At 42.4% G+C, this 16,660-nt stretch overlaps 1 protein-coding gene across 2 annotated transcripts in view; it reads left to right on the top strand.

Annotated features, from left to right (window-relative positions):
- The first annotated feature begins 574 nt into the window (after positions 1-574).
- Positions 575-16,660, top strand: part of USP3 (ubiquitin specific peptidase 3) — a 98,978-nt gene continuing 82,892 nt past the window's right edge. Inside the window, exon 1 of one of the 2 annotated variants that reach the window (XM_060097212.1) lies at positions 575-668. Coding sequence is in view for 1 of the 2 variants with exons in the window: in XM_060097211.1 (XP_059953194.1) it covers positions 1,739-1,829 (91 nt within the window). In the remaining variant the exon portion in view is untranslated. Of the gene's footprint in view, positions 669-1,566; positions 1,830-16,660 lie in introns of those variants that run through there. The other variant, XM_060097211.1, reaches the window with a different exon arrangement.

The raw sequence follows: 16,660 nt of genomic DNA, 5'->3' as shown, positions 1-16,660 counted from the left end.
TGCTCTAAAGCAGTCAAGTAAAACTTGGGGAGCAATCAAAGAGCGTTGACAGAGGAACTGGAAATACTCCGGGAGTTGGCGAAGGGGGTGGGGGGGTGAGGAAAGTGTCGGCAGAGAGGCCGCAGGTGAGTGGACACCGTTAGGCAGAGGAGTGCGCGGCCGAAACCGAGAGGTGGCGGGTGGTGGGGAGGCTGGCGAGGCGTCCTAAGTGACTGAGAGGGCATCCCTGGACTGCTCCAGGACTGCACTGCGGGGAGGTGCCCTGCTCTAACCACTACCCGGCCCGGCCCAGTTAATCATTTCCTGACCTTCCTTCCTCCTCTCGCCCAGCCCGCAGGATTGCCACATCAGCCTCCCCCTCCCCCTACTCGCCTCCTGGCCCTGTTGCTCCTTCGCCGGGTTTTACAAGGAGCCTCAACTTTGAGGCAATGTTCGTAATAGCCCGGGACGTCCTCAAGGCCGTACCCCGGAGAGATAGCAGGCTCGCTAGGGTGTAACGCTTGCCCTAGCGGCCGCTGGAGGCTTGCCCTATCCTCTTTTCTACGAAGGAGTTAGAGAGGCGGGGATCCAATCCCGGCACGGATTAACCAATCACAGACTCGGTTTTCCCTGCGGTAAAAAAGAGGATGGTTACAGCAGCTGGCGGTGTGGTGCGAGGTTTAAATGAGGTACTGTGTGTTAAGTGCCTGGCTAGGAGACAGCAGCAGGTGTTTAACAAATGTTAGATCCCTTCCCTTTTTATCACCTGGTAACCGGGACCGCCCCGCTCAGCACACCCAGGTTACAGTTACCTCATTTAAACTTACACCGGAGGGTGAGGTATGAATGTCCGATCACGTGCTCGAGGTAATGCGGATGGTGAGTCACAGTGACGGGGTTTGAACCCAGATTCACGATCGTCCCCCGCACTCTGCACCCAGGTGGCTGGCAAAGGCCACATGTTCAGAACCTAGAACCCAGTCAGTATCGTACCTGCCGCAGGGAGCAGACCACTAAACCAGTACTGCTCTGGGACCTATGCAGCCCGCTGGGCCACCGGGGGCCAGGCCCTTAACCTCTCTGAGCTTGTGCCTTCGTGCGTAAAATGGGGGCTGTCTGTCTGCCCGGGTGGTTTTTATTTTCTTCTTCACACTTTATTGTGTGGCCAGATTTTCTACCGCAGTGTAATCAGGCCTCCACACACTACGCAGGGTCAGTCTTCTCTGACTGCGAGCGCTCGCCGGGCCGGGGTAGAAGCAGCGGACCGGCCCGGCGTGCCCCGGCTTGGCGCCCCACCCTACCCGGGGCCGGGGGAAGCCGCGGCTGCCGCGGGCAGCGGAGTTGGGAAAGTCACTTCCGAGCGCAGTCCGACTCTGGGCCACCAGCTTGCGAGCGCGGGGACCCCACCCCGCGGGAGAGGACGGGGGCGGGGCCGGGCCTGTAGGCGGGGCCTGCCCAGGGGAGGGGAGGGGCCGGCCTGGGAAGACGGAAGGCCCCAGCCTAGGGGTGGCGGCAGAACCCGGATCCCGGAGCACCACGTTTTCCGGAGCCGGGCTTCGGGAGACGGCGGGCGGGAAAACCCGGCGCCCGGAAGCTTTTGCTTTCTTTAACGCAAGGGCTCGGGACGCAGCCGCCGTCGGCCGAGCGCCCGGCGAGGAGCGACCCCAGGCAGAGCCTTCGGAGTCCCTCCTCCGCACCCCCCCCCCACCCCGCGCCTGGTCTGGGAGCCTCAGTCCTCCTCGCCGCCCTCCTCGTGGCCATGGAGTGTCCGCACCTGAGCTCCAGCGTCTGCATCGCCCCGGACTCAGCCAAGTTCCCCAACGGCTCCCCGTCGTCCTGGTGCTGCAGCGGTGAGTGCGGCCCCAGGCGGCCCTGCAGCGCACCCGAGGCCCCGGCTCTGCCGGGCCTGCCGTCTAGGGGCCGCGGGCAGTCGGCGCGCGGACTCGGGGAGCGGTGCGGGCGAGCCGGGCCCGGCGGCTGGGGAGGGGTACGCGGCGAGGCGGGCGGAGCGGCGGCGGCGGCGGCTCCTTTGTTTCCCGCGGCCCGACGGTCCGGCCGGCGAAGGAGAGGCCCGCGAGGGATAGAGACCGCGGGGGCCACGAGCTCGTGGGGACGGCGGCGAGCGGGGACCCTGGCCTGCGGCTTGCGCCCCCGCGCCGCCCTGCAGTGCCCGGGGGTTGTGCTGGTCTGTGTCGCCGGGTCGGGGGCCGCGGGGGTGGGTGTCCGGCCCCCACAAGGCGGCCGCACGTGTGGCGGGGCCCTAGTTGCGTCCCCTCCTAGACCGGACGGGAAAAGCGCCTCTCAGGGGCGCAGCTTTGTCTGGGCTGCAGGGCGCGCTGGGGCCCTTCGCTACCTGCCCCGGACCCGCTTCCTTTCGCTTCCCCCCATGCTCCGGCGACCAGATCCACGCCGGGCGAGCAGGAGCCGGGACCTCGAGAGGTGCTCAGAACTCGGGCGGCCGAGGTCGGAGTCTTTCATCAGCCAGGGAAGGTGAAGTTTGAAAACAGGCTGCGGTCTGAAAAACCTCAGAAGGCTGATAGAGCAGCTGCTTTGGAGGGGCGGCTCGCGTTGCCTTACAGATATTTTTGTTTGTTTGAAATTGCTTTGGGATTTCCGAGTCCATGTGCTGTAGGACGGTTATTAGGTTTATGTAATGTTTTTGCATTGCTTAAGCATCTTATCTCCTCCTGCCGGGCCCCTCGGAAGCCCCAGTGCCCTCTTATTGTCTGCTCTAGCGACTTAAGATCGCACCGGCCACACTGCTTTGATTACTTCCTGGTAGGGCCCTGGTGCCGCCGATAGAGTCTTTGTTTATCAGCTTTGAGATGATCAGTGGTAGTTTGCGTTGTAGTGTAGAATTTGAATTGTGCATTTCAAAAAATCTTAAGTTCGTTTGAAGAAATAAAAGGAAGAAAACAGCAATGGTACGACTTAGCTGTGTGACATTTCTCATTGTGGGCCGGAGCTGGGAGGATAGTTTAGAGAATGCCTTGACACTTTTGACAGATTACTTCTTAAATGTTGATTATGTCCTTGGAGAAAAACCCAGGTAAGGCCACAAAGAAAAATGTACCCTGGGATAAGGAATGGAAATAACTGCGGTTTCCTTGGGCTCTCAGAGGTTTGATGCTTTGCTTGCCTTTGTAAAGTCAGATTTTTTTTTTCTGCATAAAGCCCATAAAGATTATCCGGTTAATTGGTTTTATGGTGCCGTATTGCAGTTCTTTTATGAGGGTGTAGAAACTTACCTACGAATGTTTCTTCTACAGTGAATGTTGAGTATGAAACAACAAATAAGGTGTGTGAAATTGCTTTACAAACTAGTTGGTGTTGTATTATCTATAATTGTAGCTAGAGCTGTGGTGCTGTAACTGTAACCCCCGCCCCAGGGATTGGGAAAAAAAAGGACCAAAGTAAACACTAGGAAAAGCATACCTCATGAGGAATGATGAAATTACTTCTGCTCATCTGTGGTAAACTACAGGGATAGATACAAAGCAGACAGCACACTTCTGGCTGTTTCTAGGTAAAATCACATCAAATTTTAAAATGGCCTCATTGGTCACGTGCATCTAAAAAAAGGAAAAGAGTTTATGCAAGTGGCAGATATCCTGTTGTGAGTCAGTCTTGCCTTTGTCAGTCAGGGCGTCCACTTGAGTGTGGAAAAGAGATGCAGAAAATTGAGCATCTTTTGAGGAAATTAAGTTAAATTGGAGCATAACTAAGAGGCTTGTGCTGATAAAAAGAACAAACTAGTATGTGTAGTCCTAAAGGAGGGGTGATTTCTATCCAAGGGCTAGGATGTCATCTTTGCATCTTGCAATGAAGTTTGTCTCTGACATTGCTTTGGAAGGGTGATTTTAGTCATGTGCGTGGATTTGTAGAACCAATAAATCTAGTTTTGCAACTTTATGTGGGTTTTTTCCTTTTGCTCATGTTCTATGAGTTGAACCCATTTCATGTGGGCCTTCCGCTTTAACTTCTTGGCATCCGTTCATTGATATAGTCTCATGTTTTTGTATTGAGCTTGATCTTGTTCTTGCCTGCCTGTTGTTTCAGTGATTAAATGATTATTAAAGCTGTGAGGGCTTCCCTGGTGGCACGGTGGTTGAGAGTCTGCCTGCTAGTGCAGGGTACACGGGTTCGAGCCCTGGTCTGGGAGGATCCCACGTGCCGCGGAGCAACTGGGCCCGTGAGCCACAACTGCTGAGCCTGCGTGCCTGGAGCCCGTGCTCCGCAACAGGAGAGGCTGCGGTAGTGGGAGGCCCGCGCACCGCGATGAGGGGTGGCCCCCGCTTGCCACAACTGGAGAAGGCCCTCGCACAGAGGCGAAGACCCAACACAGCCAAAAATAAATAAATAAACAAATGTGGGGTAAAAAAAAAAAAAAGCTGTGAGTCCTTGACTAATTCATCATCTTGGAGGGTTATGTATTCTGGCATTTATTCTCCAGCACTCTCGAATTTCTTCCTTAATTTCTTTCTTTCTTTTTCTTTCTTTTTGGGTAGCCAGGGTGTGGAATAATGCGGTGACCAAGTATTGAGTCTGATTACATTCTTATTAGGGAGGGAAAAATCTCTGTTTTGGCACTGGGACAATAAAATTAATGCCCTTGCCTTGTTTTCTTTGGGAACTTGCAGTTACACTGCAGTTAAACAGCCTTAAGGCAGCCAAGGAAATTGCAAAAGACCAACATCCTAGGTTTTCCTAGGTAGCAATACATCCTTGAAGGTAGTTCTGTTTCCTTGGAGCATCGGTTTCATTATGTCATCTGTTAAAAAAAAAGAGGGGGTGGGAGTAATACTTCACATTTACTTCACAGGTTGTTGTTAGGATGAACAAGGTAATTTTTGTGAAAACTTTGAGAAACTCCAAACACTATTCAAGTAATAGGTGGTATTATAGGCCAGAACATCTTTATAAAGAGGACTCTCAATAAATATCTAAAGCCCCTTAGATAGGGCCTGGGATGGACTGGCTTTATGCTGAATTATGCTTTTCAAAGAGATATATTATTCAACAAGATTAGGGGTGTAAGAAGTAATTATACTTCACAATTAACTTGAGCTTCTTATCTATGGGAAGCCCTTGGTATGTATTATTGTATATGTTTTATAATTGTGTACCTACCACAGTGGTTCTCAAGCTTTTTGTCTTCAGGACCCCTTTACCCTCTTAAAATTATTAAGAACTCAAAGAGCCTTTGTCTGTACAGCTTATATCGATATTTGCTGTACTAGGAATTAAAACAGAAAAAATTTTTAATATATATTTATTTAGCAATAATAAATCCATTACCTGTTAACATAATAGTTTGTATAAAATAACTATACTTTTCAAAACAAAAAAATTGGTGAGAAGATTGGCATTATTTTAATTTTTGCAACTCTGTTGTCTGGCTTAATAGAAGACAGCTGGATTTTCATATCTGCTTTTGCATTCAGTCTCTTGAGATATCATACATCATGTAGCTTCTGGAAAACTCCACTGCATGCTAGTGAGAGAATGAGGGTAAAGAATAAAAGTAATAACATCAATGTTATTTATGAAAATAGTTTGAGCTCATGTACCCCATGCAGGGGTTTTGGAAACTCTCAGGCCTCAGGATCACACTTTGAGAACCCACTTGTATACAACGATAGTAACAGTTAAGGACACCTGCTCTGATCAAAATAGCTTTAAAATATTAAAGAATCCCTTAAGACCTTAAAACTAGCAACATTTATGTCTGTGTGGAGACTTACAGAGTTTATAAAATGTATTAGCTGGGACCATGGGGTCCAGTAGTCAGTCCCTTGCTCTCAAAAAAGTTACAGTCTAATCTAGTTGGGGAGAGAGAGGAAACTAACTGGTTAGAAGATTAATCCATGTTGTGGTTTAAGGTAAATGTTGAAAATAGCAATCTCCTAATGAGGTTAAAAGTTGATTTATGTCTAATTTTGCTAAAGGCATTCTCATATTTATTTATTTATTTTTGGCTACGTTGGGTCTTCATTGCTGCACGCGGGCTTTCTCTAGTTGCAGTGAGCGGGGGCTTCTCTTGTTGCGGAGCACGGGCTCTAGGCGCATGGGCTTCAGTAGTTGTGGCATGTGGGCTCAGTAGTTGTGGCTCGTAGGCTTTAGAGCGCAGGCTCAGTAGTTGTGGCACACAGGCTTAGTTGCTCTGCGGCATGTGGGATCTTCCCAGACCAGGGATTGAACCCGTCTCCCCTGCATTGGCAGGCGGATTCTTAACCACTGCGCCACCAGGGAAGTCCCTAGGCATTCTCATTTTAAATGAAAAAGTTAAAAAAAAAAAAAACTAGGACATTCTCTCAAGGTTTTTGTTAAGTGCACATATCAGAGGTTATTTTCAGAAGCTGGAGGCTTGGGCATTTCATATTTTTGTGGGTAAAAGAGTTAAACCAGTGGCAAAATACTGGGGGGAAAACCCAAATTGTTTAAAAGGATGCCCTAAACACAACTGTTTTAATAACTAAGGAAAGCCAAAGACTTCAAGCGTTTGGGTTAAGTAGCCAGTTAAATTGGAGATATTTTAATAGCATAGGCATGAGAATTTTTCCGTGATTAATTCTTCAAAGAGTTGAGAAGGCCTCTCTTTTTAAAAAATTAATTAATTAATTAATTAATTTTTGGCTGCATTGGGTCTTCCTGCAATGGGTCTTCATTGCTACACGCGGGCTTTCTCTAGTTGCCGCTAGCGGGGGCTGCTTTTCGTTGCGGCCCGCGGGTTTCTCATTGCTGTGGCTTCTCTTTGTTGCGGAGCACGGGGTCTAGGCGCAGGGGCTTCAGTAGTTGTGGCTCTCAGGCTCTAGAGCGCAGGCTCAGCAGGCGGATTCTTAACTGCTGCGCCACCAGGGAAGTCCGAGAAGGCTTCTTAAAGTTTCTAGTACATGCTTGCCCTCACGTTACCTAAGGAAAATAAGTGTAGGGACTTCCCTGGTAGCACAGTGGTTAAGAATCCACCTGCCAATTCAGGGGACATGGGTTCGAGCCCTGGTCCGGGAAGATCCCGCATGCCGCAGAGCAATTAAGCCCGTGCACCGCAACTACTGAGCTCACGTGCCTAGAGCCCGCGCTCCTCAACAAGAGAAGACTCCTCAATAAGAAGCCCGCGCACCGCAACAAAGAGTAGCCCCCACTTCAAGCAACTAGAGAAAGCCCGTGTGCAGCAACGAAGACCCAATGCAGCCAAAAATAAATAAATAAATTTATTTATTTTTTAAAAAAAGAAAAGTAAGTGTAGATTAAGTAAATGTTTTGCAGTTTGGGGTGGATATTGGAGATAAAACCTTTTTTGAAGATCCATTTAGTAGGATGGTGTTCTGATTATTGATTCCTTGTCATTGGTAATAAATCTGTAGTTTGTGATAAAGCTTGTGATAAAGGTGAGAAATCACGTTGATGGGATGATGGGTTATTTTGTATCGTATTTCTCTCACAACCTAAATCTAAAGAAGACTCTTGTATGCCCAGTAGACTAAATTTTCTAGGTAGGACCAGTCATTTGTTCATCATAAGGTCAAATGCGTTTACTGCTTTTTAGTAATAACCCTGTATGAAATATTTATTAAGTGCCTAGTGTATAATAAGACACTCAGTAAATATTTGCTTAATGAATGAAGGAACTTTCTTCCACTTGGATGGTGGCTGGAATGGCCTTAAACTTTATGTTTAAAATAAATGGAAAGTAAGTGAGCTTCTCCCCAGAATGCTTTCACCAGTCCTCACTTCCAGTTTTTAGTCTGTAAAGTAAACTTTGACTGGACTGTGAGCAACGGACCATCTGCAATGTTGTTACCACAACGAATTTGTATTCGTTTGACATTCTGTGTTTATAGGTGGGCAGGTGGCCATTTTTAGAAGTAAATGTGGATGGGGCAGTTAAAAATCAATGGACAGGTGATACTTTTTTCACATTAATTTTGAAGATCAACATTTGATTTTTATATGCTTTTCTGAAGAATTTAAACTTTAAAAAAAATAATATTTGTACGCTTAAGTCAAATGTAATTGTCTTTCTAGTTTTTCTGGCAGTATCCACCCCCAGTCCCAGCCCCCAGAACCTTAAAGCAGCCTAAGCATATTTCCAAAGTCTCTGAATAATTGGTAGTACATGTGAAGGACCTGGAATTTAGAATGTGCTCCATGTGTTTGTTTGAAGAGGCTGAAGTCTAGGGATTAAGCCTAACATTTTGCTGTTGTGAAGTTTTGACACATGAATCAAAAGTTATTTTCTGATGGTATTCTTAGTAGTATACAAAGAATATCCTTGGCCTAAGCAGGAGAAAGGATGGGATTGATGGGAGAATTTGAACTCTTTGTTTCTGTTTCTTGTTATTCATTTATCCTCAGAATAACTCATTCTCATCATTCTTTGCTTTTACAGCATTAGCCTTAGGCTCTTATACCAGCCTACTTTTTCCTCTTTGAAATTTATGCAATTTCCTTCTTTACTGGAATATAATAGATTAATTTTGGATCCTTTAAACTCAATTTGGTAATACTTATATTTTTCTAGTGTTTAGCTCAGTAAGCAGAACAGTGAGTAATTTAGTTTGTAGCTCATTGAGTAATTTAAATTCCTGTTTTAAAATTTAATTGAGTCCCTCTTCCATCAGGGAGTAATTTACAAATATCAGTACATTTCCCCCAACCTGCTTTGTTTTTTCTTTTTGATCCATTTCCCCCTTCTTGAGCTGTATTATATATTTTCCTTCTTTGAAAAAAAAATTAGTGTCCAACCTATGGGTTTTGTGTTCAACCTAGGCATCCATATAGACTTGGGTAGTAGTTTATTAATGTTTGAAGTGGAAAATATATACTGTTTAATGTATTTTAGTGTTTTATGTTTATTCATAGCTCCTTTAAACATGAGAGCAACTGCATTCTAGGTGTATTAATAGAGCTTTCCTGGACAGATGGCTTAGGAGGAAGTACTTAGATTCTCAGCAGGGGCTAGTACTTTTTGGAGGGTTTATTTGTGATGAAGCTTACCTTGATTGACAGCTTAGAATGCTGAGAATACCATTAACAACAGGAACAGCTTGTTCATCTTACCTAGAATTGTTTTGTGCCAAGACCTCTCAAGATGTTCTGTGATTTGTAACAGTCTGTTTTGAGAATGTAGCTAAGAGTAGGTATCTTTCACAATGAAAGGAAATTTACCTAAAAATTGTTCATTGCAGTTGTATCCTGAAATCTTTCCGATTGTTGAATGATCTTTGGCTTAGAAATTTGTAAACAGAGATCATCTTTTAACTGCTGTGAGTCTGCAGATGTTAGTATATATAGTAATTCCAGATGTTTTCTCATCTATTAGTTTTACTCAGTAGGAGGAGAACTGAGAACAACATAAAGTAACTTCAAAGCAGTTGGCTAGCATTTAATCCTAACTAATTTAATTAACTACCCATCCTTGTAGTTCTTCCTGTTTCATAGATTGTGAAACTGAGACAAAGATTAACAGAGTTGCTCAAGATGCTTGGGGGCATTAGCGATAGCCGAAAGTTTAAATTCAAATACCATTCAAACCATACTTCTGGCTTGCCTTTGTAAAAGCAGGGTCTTTGTTTTGCCATCTAGTCATTTACTGCTTGATAAGTTAAAGGATTATAAGTGTGTGGAAACATACTCTGAATAATTCCTTTGAAGATTTTTGATGTGAAAGTACATTTTAAATTCTACCTTTTGAAAATAATTTTAGATTTCTGTATTTGATTAGCCCTTCCTCCCCCTGTTTATTGATTAAAGTGCCACCAAGTTGGAACTCAATTGTTAATACAGTTGGAAAAACACTGTTTTTGAATGTCTGAATTTCGGTTCAGGTCTAGTTTTTTTGTAGGCTGAAATTCACATTACTTTAGTTCAGATATCATGAGTCAGCCTTCTCACCATAGCTATGGATAAAATGCAGTTAGCTTTTGGTTATTTTATAAATGTGCTTCACTTCTTGAAGTTGCCCCCTCCCATTTTTTCATTTTGTTTCTGCTGGAGGAGATTCTTTTTGGAGGTGGGTTTGTTGTGGGGTGGGAGAGGGAGAGAGTTCCTAAGAAAGGGAATTTTGCTTTTGCCTCTGGTAGCTCAGAGGTTATTTGAATCTTTGCTTTTAGGCAGGGTACTTTGTTGATTCCATCTAGTTATATTCTAAGATTTTCCAATTATATTTCTTGTAAAAATTAATTATAGTCTTCAGACTGCAGGGCTTAAAACAGATTTCCCTCCCTTCTTCCCCGCCCCTTCTTAAGACATACTGAAAATTAGGTATATATGTGTGCTATTTACAGATACATAAAATGCAGATAAGCTTAAGATGGCAGTTTCAGATTTTGAAAACTATTGTTGAAATTAAACTTGGACATTGGAAAATAAAGTTTGTAGTTGTCTTTGTGTTTATCTAAATACTTCACCATTAATCAATGCTAGCTAATTAAATTTTATAAGACTCTTTTGAGGAGGGAATTGAGAGTTTATTTTGAATATGAACCAGCTTGTGTCTTTGAAAAGATATTATAACCAACTGGATTTTTTCTGGAGACTTTGTACTTTAGGATTGAATAGCTCTATCAGTGGGCTGTTTTCCATTTTGAGTAGATGTTCTTTCCTGATATTTTTTCTTTGTTCTAGCTGGGTTTAAGGCAGCCTTGTAGAAATCTGCTTGCCTGTTTATCCTTGACCTGCCCTGAAGACCCTTAATTTTATGGACTGTTCTTATACTATTCTCATCACCAGGAAGAGCAGGCTAGTGATTAACTGTCATGTTCTTGCAGGTTTAATGTAACTGATTGTAGGATAGTACCCTTGTTGATTTAGCTTCTTTAAATCTTTGTCCTTACTGACCACACTCAGGTTTTCTTTTTTAGATAATAGATTATTGTCCATTCCTTTGTCTTGAACATTTGTTGTACAATATTGGGATGGTAGGATTTTGGTCCAAGTTTGTGAAGATCCTGCTGAAATTTCTAGGGAGCAAATTTTTTTTGGTGATGGAATGTTTCCTTGGGATAATTGATAGATAACATGTTAGAGATATATTCTAATATAATATTTTTGAAAAAGAACTTCTATATAACTTAGACACTCTGGGGCCGACACTTATATTATTGATTGAGTGATTTTTAAGTTTTAGTGTCACACAGTAAAATTGAGATTAACTCTAGTTTCCATTTGAATTATTTTGAATGTTAATTGTGAGCTGTATTAACATTGGAGAAATTGTTCGCAACAACTGGCTCAAGCTTCACCTTATGGGTATGAAGTTGCTGCCAGAGCTCAACGTTCATGCTGTGAGAATTTAATTCTAATTTAATTTAACTGCATCAGTTTCATTTCAGTTATTTTAAGTGTTTTGTTTGTGTATAGTCTTTTTAGAACCTCATTTAAAAAATATTTTTCAGGCTTTTTTCTTTGAATAATTAATAGAGATGTTTGGGGAAATGTGGGTCTGATTTTAAAATTGGACCTATTGGTTGTAAAAAATTTCCAACTCTTGGTTTGTGTTAAATAATTAGAGCAGCTATCGGAGTTTACAGATTCCTATTTTCTGTAATCTTGGGTATCTAGCCCTTTAAGCAGAGTATAAGTATGTGCCCAGTTTGCTTTTTCTTTCCATTTCTTCCTAAAAAGTCCTGTTGATTTTAAAAGAATAGTTGCCCAGCACACCAGTAAATACAACTGTTGTAATTTCACACACCCCCATGCCCAACTTTGTGCTTTAGTGCTAACCTATATTATATACCACAAAAACTAGGAAAAGAATTGTACAGTGCAGATACTAAACCTCCACTCTGAGTAAAGTCTTTGATAATAAGAGGTCCCTTAACCTCTTAATTGTTTCATTTATTTATGGGAGGGAGTGCTTCCTATAAAAAAATATATATATATATGCACCTTTTCTTATCTTGCATACACTTTTGTTTTGAAATAATAGTTGTGTGGTGTTTACATTTATGACTTGATTCATTTCTTTTGAAAATCCCTCTACTGTTTAACCATGGATTTGCTTATCAGGTTGCTGGCAAAGGCGTGGAATTGCATCAGATCTTGCTATATTAAATAAATGGAATATTGGATGCCAGAATTTTTCTTAAGTGATTCATGGCTTTTGTGTTCATTCTGTGTATAATCAACTTCTTAAGGAAAGTTATTTTTGAAACAATATAAACCCCGGATAATTTTTCTGTAGTTATTTGTGTCTGGTCTTCCAAGGCAAAAGTGGACCATTTTGACTCTGATTTAGTAATCTTCTTTGACTTCAGTAGTTCTAATCCTTCTCCCCACTACCCTTTCTTCTCATTTGGAGGTAGGAGCGCAGTGCCAGTATTTAGCTGAAGACTGTAGAATAGATAAAGCCTAATAGCTTCATTAGGTGTTTTTCACCAAAGTAGGTCTGAACAAGTCTGAGTTTGTGACAGAATGAATAATAAAAAAATGTGTTTAGTATGTTAGTTTTAGAGAATATGTAGTTTCACATACATTATTTCCATATGTTGTTTTCATTTGACATTGAAAACTGATTTCAGAAATGCATTTCAAAATACAGTGAAATGCTTGAACCAGTGAGGGGACCAGTCTTATGGATCAGACTTTGCCTCTGTGTAGGAGATCAGCAGGACCAGATGCCCTCTCTTTTCTGGCTCTGTAGGTATCTGGATCTGTTAACATATAGATGATAAATTTTGGCCAGCTTTGAAATTACATTCTCTAGAAGAGGACACATACCATTGGCTCTGCAAATTAGCCTTGTAGTATACAGGGAATTCAGTAGGTGCCTGGCCCCAAATGATAAAGTGCTATTGTAATTTTTATTTCATGTAATAGATTATAGGCATTTTTTTAAAGATAAGAAAATGGTTTAGGCAACTTCATGAATTGATATGACTGTTATATCAATTTACCTTTTAAAGATTAATTCATGTTTTCAAAAAGTAATATGTGTACAGTTAAGTCATACAGTGTAGTATCAAAAGTAATACGTGTACAGTTAAGTCATACAGTGCAGCATCATAAGTAATATGTGTACAGTTAAGTCGTACAGTGCAGTATCAAAAGTAATACGTGTACAGTTAAGTCATACAGTGCAGTATCAAAAGTAATGCGTGTACAGTTAAGTCGTACAGTGCAGTATCAAAAGTGATACATGTACAGTTAAGTCATACAGTGTAGTACAAAAGGGTTAAAGTAGAGCAGCAGCCTCCCTCCCCTCTGCTCTCAGCCCTTCTGTCCACAGACCACCACTTTCAGCTCTATTTAGCTTTCTCTGTCATGTTTACCTACATACTTCTAAGTAATGCACTGTTATTTCTTAATTTATGCATTTTAGGTATCATCTCTTGACATCTTGCTATGGTAAATGAGGACATTAGTGTTTGCATTACCCTCTCCTCTGCCCCTCTCTCCATTTCTCAATATAACTAGACTACAAATTTTGATTAATATGGTGATTACTTTTTTTCTTGTCTGGCATTTTATTTTTCTTTGAGCTAATAATTGCCTTTTTAAAAAAAATTGCTTACTTTGCCTTCTGTACATTTTCTCCCAAATGTAACCTATAAATCTGTTAAATGTCTATGAATATTATTTTCCAAGCACTTAAACACATAATGTCTTAGTATTATTTTTTCCTGAAGCTTTCCTTCCCAGAGCTCTCTCGCTGCCATCTGAACTGACTGTTCCCTAGGCCAACTCGACAGTTTTTATCCTGATTCCCTTGCTATTCTTTTGTATTAGATCTCTCATTTCCTGGATCCCAGGTCTTTCTCTTCCTTGGTTTATTAGACCATTTTGCTGGGGTACATCATCTAGCTCCCGTCTCAGGAGAGGCAAATTTTTGATCCCACGCAAGTCAGACACTTTTATTCTACCTTTATACTTGACTGCTTGGGTGACTATAGACTGTTAGAAAAGATTTTTCTCTTAGAATTTTGAAAGCAATGTTTCTTTGTTTTTAGGCTTCCAGTGTTGTCGAGAAACCTGATGCCTTTTTGATTACTGTTCCTTCATATATATCTTTTTCTTCTTTCTCCTGGAAGCTTTCAGGATATTCCTTTTATCCTTGGTGTTCTGGAATTTCAGAATGATGTGTCTTGGCATGGTTAGTTTTGTTCTTTTTTCTTGTGATGGGTACTCAGGGGACTTTTTTGTTTTACACACACACACACACACATACACACACACACACACACACACACACTGTATTTTATTTTTACAGGAGATAAATAAACTGACACCAAGCATTGTAAACGGATGACCACAACAAAAGCAACAATGATTGCAGTTGGTACTCAGGGGACTTTTCAATCTAAACATTTGAGAGAACACTCATCCTCCCATACTTAAATCTCCTAGTTTGTACTTTTTTCTTTGTACAACTCCTATTAATTGAATGTTGAGCACTGTGGGTAGAACCTGTAATTTTCTTTTTATTTCTTTGCCTTTTGGTTCTAGTTCCTGAGATATTTCCTAGGTGGTTTTTTTTTTCCCTTCCACCCTTCTATTGAATTTTGATAGTAATATTTTAAATTTTCAAGAGCTTTTTCTCATTTTTCTGACCACTGCTTTTTCATACATCCTGTTGCTGTTGTTTTATATTATCTTCTCTCATTACTCCTGGATTTTAGACTTTGTTTGTTTTGAGGTTTTTCTGTGCTCCCTGCATTGTTTCTGTTTCCTCTGAGTTCCTCTTTTTCTTTTCAAAATGATTCTCCCAGACTAGAGGTTTTCTTCAAGGATCTTGTTTTATCTTTGTCTATTTTTTCATGTAAGAGTGAGGCACTAAAAAGCTCTGTAAGTGAGTGAGGCTTGTCTGTAGTGGGCTTCACCATAAGGTTGGGGGCAAGCCACCTTCTTTATTGGAGGAAGACGCTCAAGATGTCTGTATGGCTAATATATTTTTTTTAGCACCATTTAGTTTTTCAGTCTTCCCCCTGGGAGCTGCACACCTGGCCACTGATGTTCTGACATCAGGATGTAGTAAGTTCCATGAGTCTGTTGTTCCTTGCAGCCCTTGGCCCCTTGTTTTCAGTGCCACCCTTACCTTTGCTGTCTGTTGTGCCCAGTGTCCCTGAGCCCAGAGCTGCCTCCTGTCTGCACTCTTCTCTGCTGGCACTTAGGCTGTAGCTTCCTTCATGCTACGAAGATCAGTACTGCTCCTCCAGCTTCTTCTTGACTCCCAAAAATGTGTTGAAATGTGCTTGTCTCACATGATCTTTGTGAGTTAATGTCAGTTTAATTTCTTTGTTGTCATTTTAGTGAGATGTTAGGATGGAGAGGAGGTAAGAGAGAAATTGGTCTGCCATGCTTAATTTGGTGTTTTTCTTTTTTTTTTTTTTTTTTTTGTGGTACGCGGGCCTCTCACTGTTGTGGCCTCTCCCGTTGCGGAGCACAGGCTCCGGACGCACAGGCTCAGCGGCCATGGCTCACGGGCCCAGCCGCTCTGTGGCATGTGGGATCTTCCCAGACCGGGGCACAAACCCGTGTCCCCTGCATTGGCAGGCAGACTCTCAACCACTGCGCCACCAGGGAAGCCCTGGTGTTTATTTTTAAATGAGACATTTAAAATCCAATTTTTAGGGCAAAAAAAAATGCTTTTCCCCATCAGAAATGGATCTTATTAGTCATCATCCAGAGAGTTAAATCACTAAAACCGAAATTTTGCAAGACAGTTTTTGAGTAAAAGTTTAAACTCAGATTTATCTTCCCTAATGAACAGAGCAAAATATTGTCGCTATTACCTGAGTCAGCAGAGAGAGCAGATAAGCCTGGGGGTTTGACTCTGCTTGGGAAGCCAAATACAAGCCGGAGTTTGGATATATAAAAGAAACATTGAAAGAAAAAGTTGTAAGGTCACTTGGACCACTGCAATTAATATCTTGTAATACTATTATTGGATTAATTTATCATCCATCAATAAAGGGAAGTTACTGCCAGGTTTATAGTACTGTTTGGCTCTGCACAATGGTAATTTAACCTTTTCCCTTGTGTTTTAGTAATTTAAAAAAATGTTCTTAATTGGAAGTAAAGAATAAAATTTTTTTAATCTCAGAAAGCCTTTTTATTTTGATATAATTTCACACTTAAAGAAACATTGCTGGGCTTCCCTGGTGGCGCAGTGGTTGGGAGTCCGCCTGCCAATGCAGGGGATACGGGTTCGTGCCCCGGTCCGGGAAGATCCCACATGCCACGGAGCGGCTGGGCCCATGAGCCATGGCCACTGAGCCTGCGGGTCCGGAGCCTGTGCTCCGCAACGGGAGAGGCCACGACAGTGAGAGGCCCGTATACAGCAAAAAAAAAAAAAAAAAAAAAGAAAGAAAAGAAACATTGCTAAGAATAGTACGGAAACTCCCATGTACTCTTTACCTAGATTCATCAGTTAACATTTTGCTACATTTGTGTTACACGTTTGAACCTTCTTTTTATGCACCTCCCCCCACCCCTGCCACCGAGTAATTTGCAGACCTAATGCTCCTTCATCCAGAAATACTTTAATTTTTTTTTCCCCAAGCACAAGGACTTTCTTTTCACTAAGCACAGGGTATTGGTCAAAATCAGGACATTTAATAACTGAGATAATAGTATTATCGAATGCACATTCCATTCTTAGATTTCTCCAGTTGTCCCAATAATGTCCTTCATATAATGTAGCTATTTCGCTTTTCTGCCCCCCACATCTAATCCAGGATCA

Source organism: Mesoplodon densirostris, chromosome 4, assembly GCF_025265405.1.
Source record: "Mesoplodon densirostris isolate mMesDen1 chromosome 4, mMesDen1 primary haplotype, whole genome shotgun sequence".
In the NCBI taxonomy this organism is placed as follows: Eukaryota; Metazoa; Chordata; class Mammalia; order Artiodactyla; family Ziphiidae; genus Mesoplodon; species Mesoplodon densirostris.
Note: the sequence above shows the minus strand (reverse complement) of the source record. Positions and strands in the feature narration are given on the sequence as shown.